The following is a 16,037-nucleotide window of genomic DNA, read 5'->3' on the forward strand; positions in this document are numbered from 1 at the left end:
TCCTCTGCCTAAAACCTATCCTGTCATTTTCCAATTGTTCATAAAACACCCAATAACCTTCAACTGATATTTACCTTTTCACAGTGTTATTTACATATAAGTCACATAGCAAACAGTTCACCCATTAAACTATACAGTTAAAAGCCTTTATTCCTAGAGTTGTGCAACCGTAAACACAATCAATTTTGGATCATTTAATCACTTCTTTTGGTCATCACCCCCCAATCTCCTCACCACCACCTCCCATTCCATTGCCTGCCCTAAGCAAACATTATTCTACTTTTTGTATCTACAGATTTGCCTATTCTGGAAATTTCAAACAAATTGAATTATTCAATATTTGTCCTTTGTTATCAGCTTTTTCCTCTTACGGTAACATTTTCATGGTTCATCCATGTTGAAGCATGTGTGAGTATTTCGTTTCATTTTTTTTTGCCAAATAATATTCCTTTGTATGTATATACCACTTGTTTTTTTCCAATCCATGCACCAGTAAATAGTCATCAGTTGTTTTCACTTTTTTGCATTATTAATAATAATTGTTATTAGCATTTATGTACAAGTTGTTGTGTGGACATATATCTTCATTTCTCTTTGGAATGTAATTGCAACTCTCTGTTTAACATTTGGAGGAACTGTCAAGCATTTTATCCAAAACATCCGCACCATTTTACATTCCCAATCACAGAGCATGAGGGTGCCAGTTTCTTCACATCCTGGCCAACATTTGTTACTATCTGACTTTTTCATGGTAGCCACTCCAATGAATGCTAAGTGGTATCATGGTTTTGATTTAAATGTCCTTGATGGCTAATGAGTTTCAGCGTCTTCTCATGATCTTATTGGTCTTTCTTTTGCTTTGGTACTTCTTATTGTAGTCTTGTTTATTTCTCTAACTCTTTCATATCTTACCCCTTCAACCTCATATTTAATTTGATAGTTCCAATGAGCCCCTTTAAACTCTTTCAACACAGCATTTTTTTTCCCTCAAGTTCAAACCCACATAGTTACCATTTTTTTCCTACTTTTCTTACTTTTTTCTTGGTGAGGGCTGACTCTGTAGGGGTACAACTCATGCAACTGCACAGATTCTGCACTCTTTAACGACCCCAAGTTTGGGCTAATATGCTGTGGTCATCATCATCTTGACATTTTAATAGTTTTTAAATAGAAACCCCCACATTAAATTTTGCAGTTGGCCCTTAAAATTACATAGCCAGTACAGTTCTTAACTTAGCATTATGACTTGTCCTTCCATTTTTGCATAAATACCTACAAGAAATTCTTCCTCACCTTTGTCTACCAAATTAGGTTTCCTTTCTGAATGTCATCTGTATCAGCATGCATTACAATTTGTCATTTTTTCCTCTGATCCTTATGACCTGAGAGACCGAGGGCTTTGCTTTCTTATCCATTTTTCTTTTTTTATATATGTAAAAGTAAACGTGCTAATTTATTCCCATTAAAGTATCAAAAATAAATGTTTTGTGTCTAATTTTTGAAACCAAACATTGTACCTGCCATCAAATATTTAAAACATCTTATTGGCATGTTTTGGTGTTTGAAATTCTCATTTAAAATTGAATAACATATTTTAGAAACAAAAATTACAAAAACCACTGATGAAATAACACATTTAGCAGGTAAAATGCCCACTTTTCAATTTGAGTGAATGCATTTTTCTAGGCCCAGAACCCAGCAAAGTGTCTATTACATAGCTGCAGTACATACATAGTTCAAACTCACAGTTGTTACTCAGGTGGTAAATCATGTATCAAAAATAATCAAACATGAACTCCAGGGCTAAACAACCTGGGCATTCAGCTGCTAAAGCTTATAAGCTGTGGGACGTGGGCTAGTTATTGAATATTTCTGTGTCTCCATTTCCTCATCTTAAAATGGAGATACTAGCCTCAACCTCATAGTGATATCATGGAGCTTAAATAGACTAGTAAATGTAAAGCTTTTTGGATGTTGTCTGACAAGTATAATTTATCGTGTGTATGTATTGCCTTTTATAGTTATTACATTCAATTCCTATTTGTTGAATAAATTTTTGCTTTTATTATCAAAGAAAAGAGAAAGACAGGAGGACCTAAGAAGGAAACTACCTAAGTGAAGAACTTTGATTGCATGTATTTATCTTTCTAACATCATTTACACTGCTAGGTGAAATGGTAACTATACAAGAGGTCACCTCATGAAATTGAAATAAGAAGATTAGAAAGCTAGGAGCAAATCCAGAGGAAAGAACATTATTGCTAATAGTAAACAGAAGAAACTTACAGGGAGGGAAAACAGTATTTCTGTTTAAAATTCTTAGTATGACTGTAGAAACTGGTGGATTTGGTATATTAAAACAATTTTGAGAAGCTAGTTTGGATAAATTAATTCTAATAACCTTTGGAGAGTGTTGGTTTTTCTGTCTACATATTTAGCAGTTATGCATTGTCTTTACCTCAAAGAATTTGAAGTTGAGTTTACTTACTCGATAGAGAAATAATGCCATTAGGAATGAGGCAAACAGAATACCTAAAGAAGCCATCCACAATGGGGTGCATATTCTTTTGTGTATCTGCATTGATCTTGGGTTCTGCCTATGGTCTCTATTTACCTGTCCATCATCAGGAGAACCACATGACCCCACTGTCTTCTGTGCGTATTCTTGCTTCTCTCACATCTTTCTTATGTCGTCTTAGGGCATCTGTCTGGAATTCTTTCCTCAACACCACCCTTCTTTCACTATTTACAGATCACAATCCACACTTTGGTTTGTCAGGAAACATACTTACCCCATTCTTCCACTTACTCCTAGAAAGATTATAGTTTGCCTACCTGGTACTTTTCACATTTATTTGAATTGTACTGTAAAATTAGTATCTATCTTGTTTGTTTAACTTTAATGCCACCAAGGATAGAAACTATTACAGTTTGCTCAGTACTGCATCCCAGTGCCTGGCTGCTTATTGTAAAATAAATGTGTGCACGTGCACGCGCACGCGCGCGCACACACACACACACACACACACAAACACACACACACACTGACACAAAATAATTGTTGAATGGTTAAGTGACATGATCCATCAATCCCCCAAAAGGCCAAAGGATTTAATGACTCTAAAAATGTTCCATGACACAGTAGAAAGAATAGAAAGTTCTGGAATACTGGCCACCTCAAATGTGCTGTGAACTATAATTGGATTCTAAATTTGGCAATTAATGTCTAGTCAGGTGAGGCCACAAAAAATAACCTATAAACAATGACACATTATATAATTTCAATTGTTTGACAATTAAAATTGTCAACAAAAACTTTTAGTTGGAAATAAACTCAAGAAGTGGTTATCACATGGATATTTGATTAAGGGATTTTTGAAAGGACAATAAACTCTAAAAATAACCATATTATAAAAATATTGAAATACCATTTAAATAAGCAGTTGTTAAACTGACCTTCTAGAAAGGCAAAGAACATAACATCAAATCAAATTTCAGAGAGTGCGTTTTTGTGAAGGATGGAATAATAATGTACAGTCAGACACTTTGCTTTCTAATCATCTTACTTAATTCAGTGATAGAACCTGGAAATACTAGATAGACAGCAAAAATGCTCATTAACCTGTCTCAATCAAATATCAGATGTCTTAAGTGAATCTTCAGTAGGTGTTGAATGAGAGCCAAGAAATAAATGAATTTTCTTTCAGATATTTGTAATGCGTTTCTGTAGCACAAAGAGGCATGTCCTTTAGAATGTCAGAAACGAAAATAGAAAATGACTTTGGACTTTTAGTGCAAGTATTTGACTCAAATGCATATTGTGCGTCATTACAGAGCCAGTGATGAATCTGAGAATGGCTTCTAACTTTCCTAGGAATCACACACTTAGGCAAAGTGTCTGTTTTTCCAGAATTTATGTTAATAATTTCAAGTATATTGATAATAACTTTTAAATGCGAACATTTTTACTAATAACATCTACATACACCAATAGTTTTTCACAAGTCAAAACCATATGATGTATAACAGGTAATTACAAGAGAACATGTTTATTTTCAAGCAAAGATCATGTAACTTTAAAATTTACTTTTCAATACTGTGAAATAATTACGTTTTCTTTATAAGAATGAATAATTTGCTTTGCATTATTAATAGTGTATTGTGTTGTTATATTCCAATAAAGTTAATTAAGTACAAGTGTGTAACCCATAGTAAATAATAGCTGAAAGAGTACATTTTCTTTACTCAACTGCATATAAATTTCACTGTAACATAATTTGCTTTCTAAAAATACTAGAATGTACTGTTTCTGTTCTAGAAATTTAAGTGACTTTTACATGAAGTACCATAAATATTTTCTTACATTTGTTAAACTATACTATCACACTATGGAATGAAATCTGAAGTTCCAGCAAGACTTTAGTAAAAGCAACTTATTCCAAGAAAATTATGTAGTTCAAATAAGTCATAATTATTTATTTAGGCAATCAGGAACCATTTTTAATATAATATGAAATTTTGCCAGTAACTTAAAGGATAGAAAGTAGGATGTTGCCATGTAAATATAGAGAGAAAAAAAGGGGAAAAGTGTAAAACAGGTCTGTGAAGAGTGTTTATTCAAAGCACAGGGTATTGTGGAGAGTACAAGTAATTCAAAATAATTGGAATTGACGGTATCCAAATTGTAAAGTGTGCTTGGACAGAAAGGTGATACCACATGAGAGATCTTTAAACATCAGGCTGAGTGATTGGGTTTTATTTGGAGTCATTGAAATGCTTTTTATCATTATACAGCCAGGATACAGGAAACCATCATGAAGCTATGAGAATGTAAAAAGCGTGCTTCTAACTCTCCATTTAGCATTAGGTGTATCTCCTAATGTTATCCCTCCCCCCTCCCCCACCCCACAACAGTCCCCAGAGTGTGATGTTCCCCTTCCTGTGTCCATGTGTTCTCATTGTTCAATTCCCATCTATGAGTGAGAACATGCGGTGTTTGGTTTTTTGTCCTTGCGATAGTTTACTGAGAATGATGATTTCCAATTTCATCCATGTCCCTACAAAGGACATGAACTCATCATTTTTTATGGCTGCATAGTACACACCAGCATGGCACATGTACACATATGTATCTAACCTGCACATTGTGCACATGTACCCTAAAACTTAAAGTATAATAATAATAAAAAAAAGAAAAAAAGGCGTGCTTTTTAAAAAAAACTTATTCTTAACTATACAAGAAATACTTTCTACATCAGGAACGGTTTCTTTTTGCCAGAGAAACATGGGAAGTAACATATTGTTATATGTTTGGTCACCATTTTGCACACACAAGCATAAAATCTTTCTTTTTCCTGAATCATTGTAAACAGAGCCCGGACGGCCGTATCGAAGTCAAAGGGCAGCATGGAAGCTCATCACTGCATATTAAAGATGTGAAGTTGTCAGATTCAGGGAGATATGACTGTGAAGCTGCAAGCAGAATTGGAGGGCACCAAAAGAGCATGTACCTTGATATTGAATGTAAGTTACTTTCCTTTTGTATTTTCATTAAAATAACTGCGTGCTTTGAAACATATGAGTTTTAGATAAAGACCAAAATATATATGCAGTTCACGTTTCAGTACTTAATGCATAGCTTTAGAGGAAATATAGGAATCATTCAGTCAGTTATTGGAGACATCTAGTGGAAATTACGGGATATTTCACAGTGCTGTATGTTTCATCATTTAGATATTGCTTTTCCTGAAAATGGTGACTTTCTTTTTTTGCAACATTGAACTCAAAACACAGTATCAGCTGAAAAATATTAATTATCAGTAATTGGTCAATATCACTTTAGATTTTTTATTTCTTTATAATATTTATGATTATGTCTCAAATACGTAGTGTTTACATTTCTTATTCAAATTGTTTTGTTAGGCTATTTTACATTTTCATAAACTATAAATACTATTTTAAATGCAGTGAAATGTACTAATATACTATGTTATCAAAATAGTGTTTATTTTCTCTCTGGAAGAAAGGAGCATGACAAAGATAGTTTTTAAAATAAATTTAAAAATGTACATAACCATGTGAGATTTGGGAAATGGGAGGGCTAACGTAAGTCAAGCTTTCACAAAACCCCTCTGGTCACTGCATGGAATTTAAAAATAATTTGATATACATGCTATTTAAAAAGGAAGAAACTTAACATCGTTCTCAATAAATATTTATGAAGCATCAATATTGGAGAGTCGTCTCTGATGCTTGAAAGGACATAGCTGTTCTTAGTGGAATGTATAAGATATTCTTATTGACAAAGTATTTCTATTGGAGCATGTCTAGTACATTAATATTGATAGAATGCAATGGTAACTGTGAAACAAGATGCATTCTCTTATCGAGAATGCCTTCAGAAAGAAAATATTTTCTCAAGAATAGACATAAGTTATCCATATTATTTTACATTTTTATAGACTGTGCTTGTCAAGAAATTCATGGAAAGACCAATCAGAAACTTCTAAAAGAAAAAAGGATTATGAAAGGTAGTCAACAATAGAAGGCAACTTGATTCTGACACAAATTACTGACTTCATTTGCTGATATTAGGCAGCTTCTAAGACAGTCACTTTATCTCCATCACACTTTCTAAAAAACAGAAAAATGGAAAGCATTCATAATATTGAGAACACACAAAGGAGGAAGTGATGCCAATACTTATTTAACCTTTTTCCCGTAATAATTTTTTCTGCCTTTTTTCCATTATTACAGTATATTTCTTCTTCAGATCAACATCATTTGCAAATTACAAATACTTTACACTTTTAGAGTACATTTGTTATATTTTTAATTAAAATTTGTATATTTAAACCAAAATTTACTTTATGATTTTTTTTTTATTTTTCTAAATGTGAACCTAAATGAAGAAAAAACACTTAAGAATGCCATGATATGATTTACATGAGACCTCCTGGCCTCTTCCACTGTCCTACAAAACTGCTAGGCTGCTAGGCAACATATTATCTTAATGAAACTATATTTAGGACTTTTATTCTTTGCATTTCATTAATATTTTAAAACATTTGATATATCATAGGATTAGTACTAAATGTCTGTTGCAGGTCCTCAGAAAAGTGGAGTTTATGAGAAATGAGCACTGTTGATATTTCCAAAGCACAGTAAGGCAGAGTGGCTCATACAAGATACGCTAGTATTAGAATAATAGGACTAGCTAATATGCTAATTAATAGTGTGTTATGTGTCCCTAAGTCCTAAGTGTCCTAAGTCCCTATAACTAATTTCCTTAGTAATAAAATAAGAGGGTTTAAAGAAGAGACTCTTGGGACCTATTTATACTCAAGCATTTAAATATACTTTTATTCAAGCATATCCACATTCTCCAAAGATGCCCTGGGATTTCCGAATTATTGTCCATGCATGACAGCATAGGTATTTGTGTGAAACAAACGAAACCTAAACTAAGATTATAATTCATATATGTTTATGTTGTAAAACCTCATTGAAAATAGTTTTAAAAACCATACTAGGTCCACCTTAAGCTTCAGGTTTTGTGCTGAGTGATAATGGACACAAAGATGAATAAAACATAGCTCCTCCTTTATTAGAAATCTACCATCAACGGGAGTTTAAATTAAACCGCAGCATGTATTCAGATTTCAAAGTGAGAATGAAGAAAATATTAAGATAATGTAAAATGCTTATACATAATTACATGAGATGTTTAGTTATTGGTTTTAGCTAGGTAGAAAATAATGGGATAAACAAACAACTGTATATTGCAATTTGAATTATTTGCTCTTGTAATCTATTAATACCATGAATTAATAACTTTAATACAAAAAAAGTACATTGGATACTTTATTCTTCAAGGACTGATTTCTAACAAAGTACAAGTTGCTTTTGATCACATTGCATTCCTTCTTTATAGGTTTAAATATTGGTTTATGTTTCTGCTTAATTATTCTCAGGTAAATGTGTAGACTTAAGCTCACCAGAAAATTTTGTAGTTTAGTTTATCTTATTTAAACAGGGATGAAAGGTCTTGTTTTCTAAAAGGATGTTTTGAGAATTATTTGAGTATCCCCTGAGATTATTATTGCCACTGTCTTGATTGGAGGGTAGCTAGATTAATATACTTTGAAAAAAAATTTTCTTACTATTAAACTATCATGTAAATATAACTACTTTTTGTTTTCCCTAAGCATTGATTATTTTTCTGCAAATATTGTTGAAAATGAGTTCAATGGCTCTTATAACACTTGATCATTTTTCCTTTTTTTCCAAAATGAAACATTCAAATTTATTCTACTTGAATGGGGATAATTAGAAAAATAAATATCATCTCTTGTTAAGACATTATTCAAATATATTTAAGTACAATAAAAGCCCATATATAATGTAAAATATGAGTTTTGACCTATGTATACACCACTAAATCTATACTGATCATCAAGATAAACATTTACATCACCCTCAAGAATTTTCTCAAGTCACTTTAAAATCTATCCCTCCTTTTTTACAACTATCCCGAGGCATCCATTTATCTACTTTTGATCACTATAATTTAGTTTACATTTACATGTAAGAATGTATATACATGGAATCATGCAGTATTATTTTTAATTTACTTTATTATCTTTGAAATATACTTATTTACTTTTATTTAGGTATAGTTGACAAATAAAAATTGTATATATTTAAGGTGTGCAAATGTGATGCTTTTAAAAATATATCATTAGTATTATTTTTGATTGGCAAACAATAATTGTATCCATTTATGGGGTACAATGTGATTTTTGTTATATGTATGTAGTGTTAAATGATTCAGTTAAGCTCATTAACATATCCATTACCTCACCTACCTTTTTTATGGTGAGACATTTAAAATTTACTCTTAGTTACTTTGAAAAGCACATTATTGACTCTAGTGATCCAGCTGTGCAATAACTCTCAAAACCTATTTCTCCAGTCTATCTGCCTGTCTACCCTTTGATCAATAACTCCCCATTTCCTTCCTCCCCATGCACCCACCCCAGCCTCTGCTGATATCATTTTACTCTGTTTCTGTGAGTTAAACTTTAGAAGCTTCCACAGTTAAAGAAGATTATGAGGTAGTTGTCTTTCTGTCTTTGGCTTATTTAACTGAACACCATGTCCTCTGGATTCATCCATGTTGTGCAAATGACAAGATTTATCATTTTTTAAATGCTCAATAGTATTCCCCTGTGTATCTATACCACATTTCCTTTATCCTTTCATTCATTGATGGACGTTTAGGTTGATTCCATATCTAGGCTGTTGTGAATAATACTGTCATGAACATGGGACTGCAGATACCTCTACCAGGTACAGACTTTTTTTCCCTTTGGGTATAAACCCAGACAAAGGATTCCTGAATTATAAGGTGGCTCTTATTTTCTTTTTGGGAGGAACTTTTATACCATTTTCTACGATGGCCATGCTAATTTACATTCCCAACAACAATGTTCCTTTTTATCTACTTCCTCTTCAATACTTGTTATTGTTCATCTCTTTGAATAAAGCCATTCTAATGAAGTGATTTCTCACTGTGGTTTTAATTTGCATTCCCCTAATGATTAGTGATGCTGAGCACTTTTTTATGTTCTTGTTGGCCATTTGTATGTCTTCTTTTGAGAAATATCAATTAAAGATAATTTGCCCATTTTAAAATCAGGTTGTTTTCTTGATATTGATTTGTTTGAGTTATTTGTATATTTTGGATATTAACCCTCTATCAGATGTGTGGTTTGCAAATATTTTCTCACATGATTTGAATTGTCTCTGCTGAGCTTTCACAGCTGGCATACATTCGCATGTATATGTGTGCATCAATAATTTATACTACTTTTTCCTGTTATTACATCCTACAGATATAACAGTTTGTTTATCTAGTACCTATTGATGGACATTTTATGTGTTTTTAGTTATTGACTACTATGACAAAAAACTTTTGCGAAGATTTTTGAATATTGTGTAGATATATAAGTACTATTCTCTGGAATAAACATTTTTCTTTGATTTCTTAAGGTCGATTTTTCAAAAGCAAAGAATTATAATTTTGCTGTAGTCTAGTTTATTAAATTTATCAAACTGGACTTTTACATGTTATACTGTTAGTGTTTTTTCTGAAAAAAATATTACCTAATTTAAGGCCATGACAATTTATGTCTAAGCTTTCTTTTTAAAGTTTTGTAGATTTTGGTTTTACCTTAGGGCTGTTATTAATTTTGAGTTCATTTTTGTGGAGTAGGTATTCATTATTTTTCCATGTTTATTTCTAGTTGATCAAGCACTAGTTAATAGAAAGGACTTTTCTTTTTCTAGCTAAGAGTTTGACAAAATTCTTGATCTTTTCAGAGTATTAGCTTTCCATTTTGTTAATTCATATTTTCTATAATCTGCCTGTTTTCCAGTTTGATGATTCTGGCTTTATCTTCATTATTTCCTTTCTTCTATGTATTTTGAATTCACCATGCACTTTGTTATAGATTTTTTAGGTGGAATCTTAGTATATGTATTTTAGATAATTCTTATTTTCTAATAGAATCACAGAACTCCAGATTTTCACTAAGCAGTGCTTTAACTGAATCCACCAATATTGTAGTATGTTGCATTTTTGTTGTGATTCAGCTAAAAATAGAATTTTCCATTTGATTTCAACTTTGGCTCATAGTTATGTATAAGAATCTGTTTGACTTTCAGATATTTGGATTTTTCCTTGATATTTTGCTGTTATTGATTTCTAATTTAGTTCAGTTGTGCCCAGAAAACCCTGTATTTTTTATTTTTATATGTATAAAGATTTTATTTATATCCAACCATATTAACTATTTTGCTGAATAGACGATTGTACTTGAAAAGCACATATATTCTGTAGTTGTTGTGTTTTAATGTCAGTTAGATCAAGGTAAATTATGGTATTTGTACTAGTCAGAATTCCTCAGAGGGACAGAATAGGATATATATATATGTGAGTTTATTAAAGAGTATTAACTCACTCCATCACAAGGTGCCACAATAAGCCATCTGCAGGCTGAGGACCAAGAAACCCAGTCCGAGTCCCATAGCTGAAGAACTTGTCCAATGTTCGGAGACAGGAGGCATCCAGCATGGAAGAAAGATGTAGGCTGGGCGGCTAGGCCAGTCTAGTCTTTTCACATTTTTCTGCCTGCTTTATATTCTGGCCATGTTGGCAGCTGATTAGATGGTGCCCACCCAGATTAAGTGTGGGTCTGCCTTTTCCAGTCCACTGACTCAAATGTTAATCTCCTTTGGCAACACCCTGGCAGACACACCCAAGAGCAATACTTTGCATCCCTCAATCCAATCAAGTTGACACTCAGTAATAACCATCACAGTATTGTTTAAAACTTCTATTCTTACTGAATTTTTATTATAGCTGTTTGATCACATTAAGAGGTATTAAAATCTTCTATCATGACTGTGAATTATTTTCTCTCTTTTCTTTGCATTATGTATTTTGAAGCTTACAATGAGACACATACACATTTATACTTTGTGTGTTGTGTTACTTTCCTGTTGCTGCTGTAATCAATTACAAAAGACTTAGTTGTATGATGAAACAAATTTGTTGTCTTAACCATTTTGGAAGTCAGAGGTCTTAAATGATTCTCACTGGGCTAAAATCAAGTGCGGGTCGGGCTGTGTTCCCTTGTGGAAGCTCCAGAAGGATTCTGTTATCTTGCTTTTTTTCAGCTTCTCCAAAGCTGCCCACATTCCTTGGCTCATGGATTCCTTCCATTCTCAGAGCCTGCAGTGGCAGATCTAGTCTTTCTCACATCATATCACTCTGACTCTGTTTTCTTCTTCACAAGTCCATCTCTGTCTCAAACTTTCCTTGCAATTAATTGCATCCACTTGGATAATTCAAGATAACCTTCTCATGTCAACATCTTTACCTTAGTCACAGCTCGTAATGTGTTTGCAGTTTCCGAAGGTAAAGGTGTCAGTATCTTTGGGAGGTCATTATTCTCCCTCCTGTTTGTGTCTTTATGAATTTCCCATTTCATCAGAATAAAATACCTCTCTTTTTCTCTGCTGATCTCTCACTTGACATATCTTAGCTAATAATCAAATATCTACGCTAGCCCTCTTATGCTTTTTGTTTGTATCACATTTACCATTCATTTACTTTTAACCTATCTGCATTTTTATGTGAAATTAAAATTTTAGACAGCATATGATAGAATATTGCTTTTTCATTGACTGTAAATCTACCTTATAACTGGAGTGTTTAACAAGCAGTCAGTAATTAACAGGGTCAGGGAATAAATATTTTACTTTTTCTGGGCTACATACAGTCTCTGCCATATTTTTTTTTTCTCTCTTGTAAACCATGAAAAATGTAAAGACCATCCTCATCTCTAAGTCACATATAAAAGAAGCCCTTGGGCAAGACTTTGCCCATGGGCTATAATTTGCCATCCACTAGTTTAGGCTATTAAGTTTAATGCCATTGTTGATAGTATTTCATTTAGGCCTACAATTTTTATTTATCTTCTGTTTTTTTTTTCCTATGTTTTTTCACATTCTGTGCCCATTTTTCTGCCTTCTATTGAGTTATTCGAAGTTTTAGTATTTTATTTTAATTGATATATTGGCAATATTTTTGATTTTTGTTTTGTTTCATTTTGTTTTGTTTTAAGCAATTCTATAGGAATTTTAAAATACAAACCTACATTTTCAGAGTCTCCTTGAAATAGACTTGAGTTCATATTTTGACACTTTACATAAAACGTGAAACATTGCAACCATTCCTTACACACACCTTATCTAATTATCTTTTTGACATTATGCATTACATGTAAAATCATTAAAAATCCCATCAGGAATTATGATAATTTTTCTTTTAAGTAGTTACAAATATTTTAAAGAACTAAAAAGAAAAAATATTTTACGTGTATTCATCTATATGTGGTTTCTTTATTCTTCCTTCATTTTTGAAGATCCCAATTTTTTTTCATCTGAAGAAGTTTCTTCTCCATTTCTTGCAGAGCAGATTTTCCAGAGATAAATTCCATTAATTTATCTTTCATCAAGAGTCCACTACACTTCTTCCTTCCTATATCTGAAGGATTGTTTTTCTTTGCTCTTGAGAATTCTACCTTGACATTTCTTTAAGCATGGGGTTTCACTATCTTCTAGTCTCCTCTGTTTTCAAAGAGAAAGCCATATAAATTGACCCATTGTTCCCTTATATGCCATATATCATTTTATCTAACTGCTTTAAAGCTATTTTCTTTACCTTTATTACTTATCAATTTGATTAGGATAAGTCTAAGTGTTGTTTTCTTTGAATTTTCTTATTTGGAGTGTACTGAGCTTCTGGAATGTGGGGATTTATATTTGTCAATATGCTTGAGCCATTATTTCTTTCTGGCCACTATTTCTGCAATTTTTTTTGTGTGTAATCTCTTACTCATCTCTGGAACTTTACTTACACATATGTTATACCCTTTCAAATTGTTTCACAGGTTCATGATATACTTTTCAGTTTTATCTATCTCATTTCTCACTGCCCTTCCAATTAGGTAATGTTCTCTTGTTTCCTCTTCAAATTAACTGACTCTTTACCCCATCATCTCATTTCTGCTGTTGAGCCAATAGTGAAGTTTTTTGTTTTATTTCAGGAATTTTTTTTAACTTATTTATTTTTGAGATGGAGTCTTGCTTTGTCGCCCAGGCTGGAGTGCAATGGTGTGACCTCTGCTCACCGCAGCCTTCACCTCCTGGGTTCAAGCGATTCTCCTGCCCCAACCTTCTGAGTAGCTGGGATTACAGGTGCGTGCTACCATGCCCAGCTAATTTTTTTTGGTTTTGTTTTTTGTAATTTTAGTAGAGACGGGGTTTCACCATGTTGGGCAGGCTGGTCTCAAACTCCTGACCTCATGATCTGTCTGTCTCGGCCTCCCAAAGAGCTAGGATTACAGGCGGGAGCCACTGCGACTGGCTCAGATATTATTTTTTTTAAGTTCTAAAATTTCAGTTTGCTCTGTTTTATTCTTTCTGTCTTTTTACTGAGAAGTCCTATAGTTTTATCCATTTCATTTTATCTATTTTAGAATATATACTTTTCTTCACCTCATAAATGATAAGCAAAGCTGCTCTAAAATAGTTGCTCTAAAATCTACTATCTGATAAATTCAACATCTATGTCATTTTAGCATTTGCATATGTTCATTGTATTGTTCCTTAACAATTGACCTCACTGTCCTGGTTGTCAAAAAATATTGAATTGTGTCCTGGATATTGTAAATAATTATGTTGTGCATTCTCTGTATCTTTAGATAAATATGTGGGGATTTTATTTTTCAAGGAGTTAATCACCTTTAAGTTCTGTGTTCCATCCTGTCAGCAGCGACTCAAACCTCAAGTGATTTCTCAAAGCTTTTGCTATGCTGGTTTGTGCGTGCACAGCTAGGGCATAGGCTGAAATTTCTGTGGGTTTATACACAGAATTTTGACATACCCTTCTCTGACTCCTATCTGAGATTACCCTCACACTCTCCAACATTATGTATGCTTTTTTCCAAGATACCTTTGTCCTTCTGGACAAGCTTTAGTTACCACGATCACTTTGAACCTCCTCAACTAGGGCCTGTCCTCTGGGAAAAGCCTTGAGAGAAAAACAACGAAAAAAATGGAAACTAGTTTTCATTTCCCATCACAATCTTCCTGATTTGTTTTCCTCTTGAGAACCCTTGGATAGTCGTTTTTTAAATTTATTTCATATTATTTTCAGAGTTCTAAATTCTTATTAGTAGTGAAGATGTACTATCTTGGGTTTCAGCTGCCATTATATAATGAAAAATCTTTATATATTCAACTTCTAATACAACTTTAAAACATTAATATATTTGGTATGTCTAGTGTCTGGAACCAATAACCTACATGTTTTAGTTTCAGTTTTCAGTAGTATTTGTATTATTTTTCTTTTTTAAAATTTATTGTTCAAATTGGTTAGAGTATTTTACATCATATATTCTCAAAAACATTATTTTTGTAATGTAAGATTGTTTAAACTACAAAATTTAAAAAAGTGTTTAGGTATCTTTTCTTTCTGTCAGTGTATCAGTCCTTTGGACAGTCAATTTTGTTTAATATTTTCTTCATTAGCCTGGTGTTTGTTGACATGTTTCCATATAGACAAAAACTATCTTCATGAAAACTGTAATAAATTTACTGGTAGATATATAAGTATTTTAAATTTTAATTTGAAAGATATTATAACTTTAGCTGAATTTAGAGTTATATGTTTAAAGTCTTAAATAGTATCCTTTAACTATAAAACGTTATTTCTACTCATATAGAATGAATTTCACATAAAGCAAAAGAAAATAATCACTAAAAAAATTCTCAAATTTTATCATAGATTCTATTTACATATTTTATTTTATTTTTTATTTCTATTGAAAGTTTTTTTTTCTTATGGATCTAACCTATGCTTGATGAATGCCATTTTTAGACTGTCTGGTTATTAACGTCTTACATGTTTGTCATAAATTACTTGTGAGTCTCTAGCTGTCTAGTTTCCCTTTTGATTAATCTAGATTCTTATAGTATTTATTTACATAAATTCATGAAAATTTATTATTTTTCACAATTAAAGTTACTCATGAATTCCAGGAAAATACCAAATATATTGGAAATCTACCTCACGTTTCCAAACTTTTGCTACATTTAAGAATAAATTTTTAACTTTAGCATGATACTGATTTGCTCATATATTTGCCTAACCTCTTCACTATTGTAGATACAAGATTATTACCTTCTAAGTGACTTATAATTAATTAAAATACCAAATCATGTAAATAATGTTTAAAGTAGATGAATATGATGATAGAAAATTCGCTTATGGTAAATTATATAAATATGCTAGTGAGAGATTGATGAATACTTAAGTAGAAAGTAATATAATTCTTAACATTAATTTCATTAGTTGCTACAGTTCAGGTTTTATTTTTTGTAATAGAAATAGAAAAAATATCACG

At 32.2% G+C, this 16,037-nt stretch overlaps 1 protein-coding gene across 5 annotated transcripts in view; it reads left to right on the top strand.

Annotated features, from left to right (window-relative positions):
• The window catches only part of NCAM2 (neural cell adhesion molecule 2), a 564,569-nt gene that overhangs the window by 392,018 nt on the left and 156,514 nt on the right, over window positions 1-16,037 (top strand). For all 5 annotated transcript variants that reach the window (XM_054468800.2, XM_063659919.1, XM_054468801.2 and 2 more), the window contains exon 9: window positions 5,373-5,523. In XM_054468800.2, the coding sequence (XP_054324775.1) occupies window positions 5,373-5,523 (151 nt within the window). The remainder of the gene's footprint in view (window positions 1-5,372; window positions 5,524-16,037) is intronic.

Source organism: Pongo pygmaeus, chromosome 22 (assembly GCF_028885625.2).
Source record: "Pongo pygmaeus isolate AG05252 chromosome 22, NHGRI_mPonPyg2-v2.0_pri, whole genome shotgun sequence".
Lineage (NCBI taxonomy): Eukaryota > Metazoa > Chordata > Mammalia > Primates > Hominidae > Pongo > Pongo pygmaeus.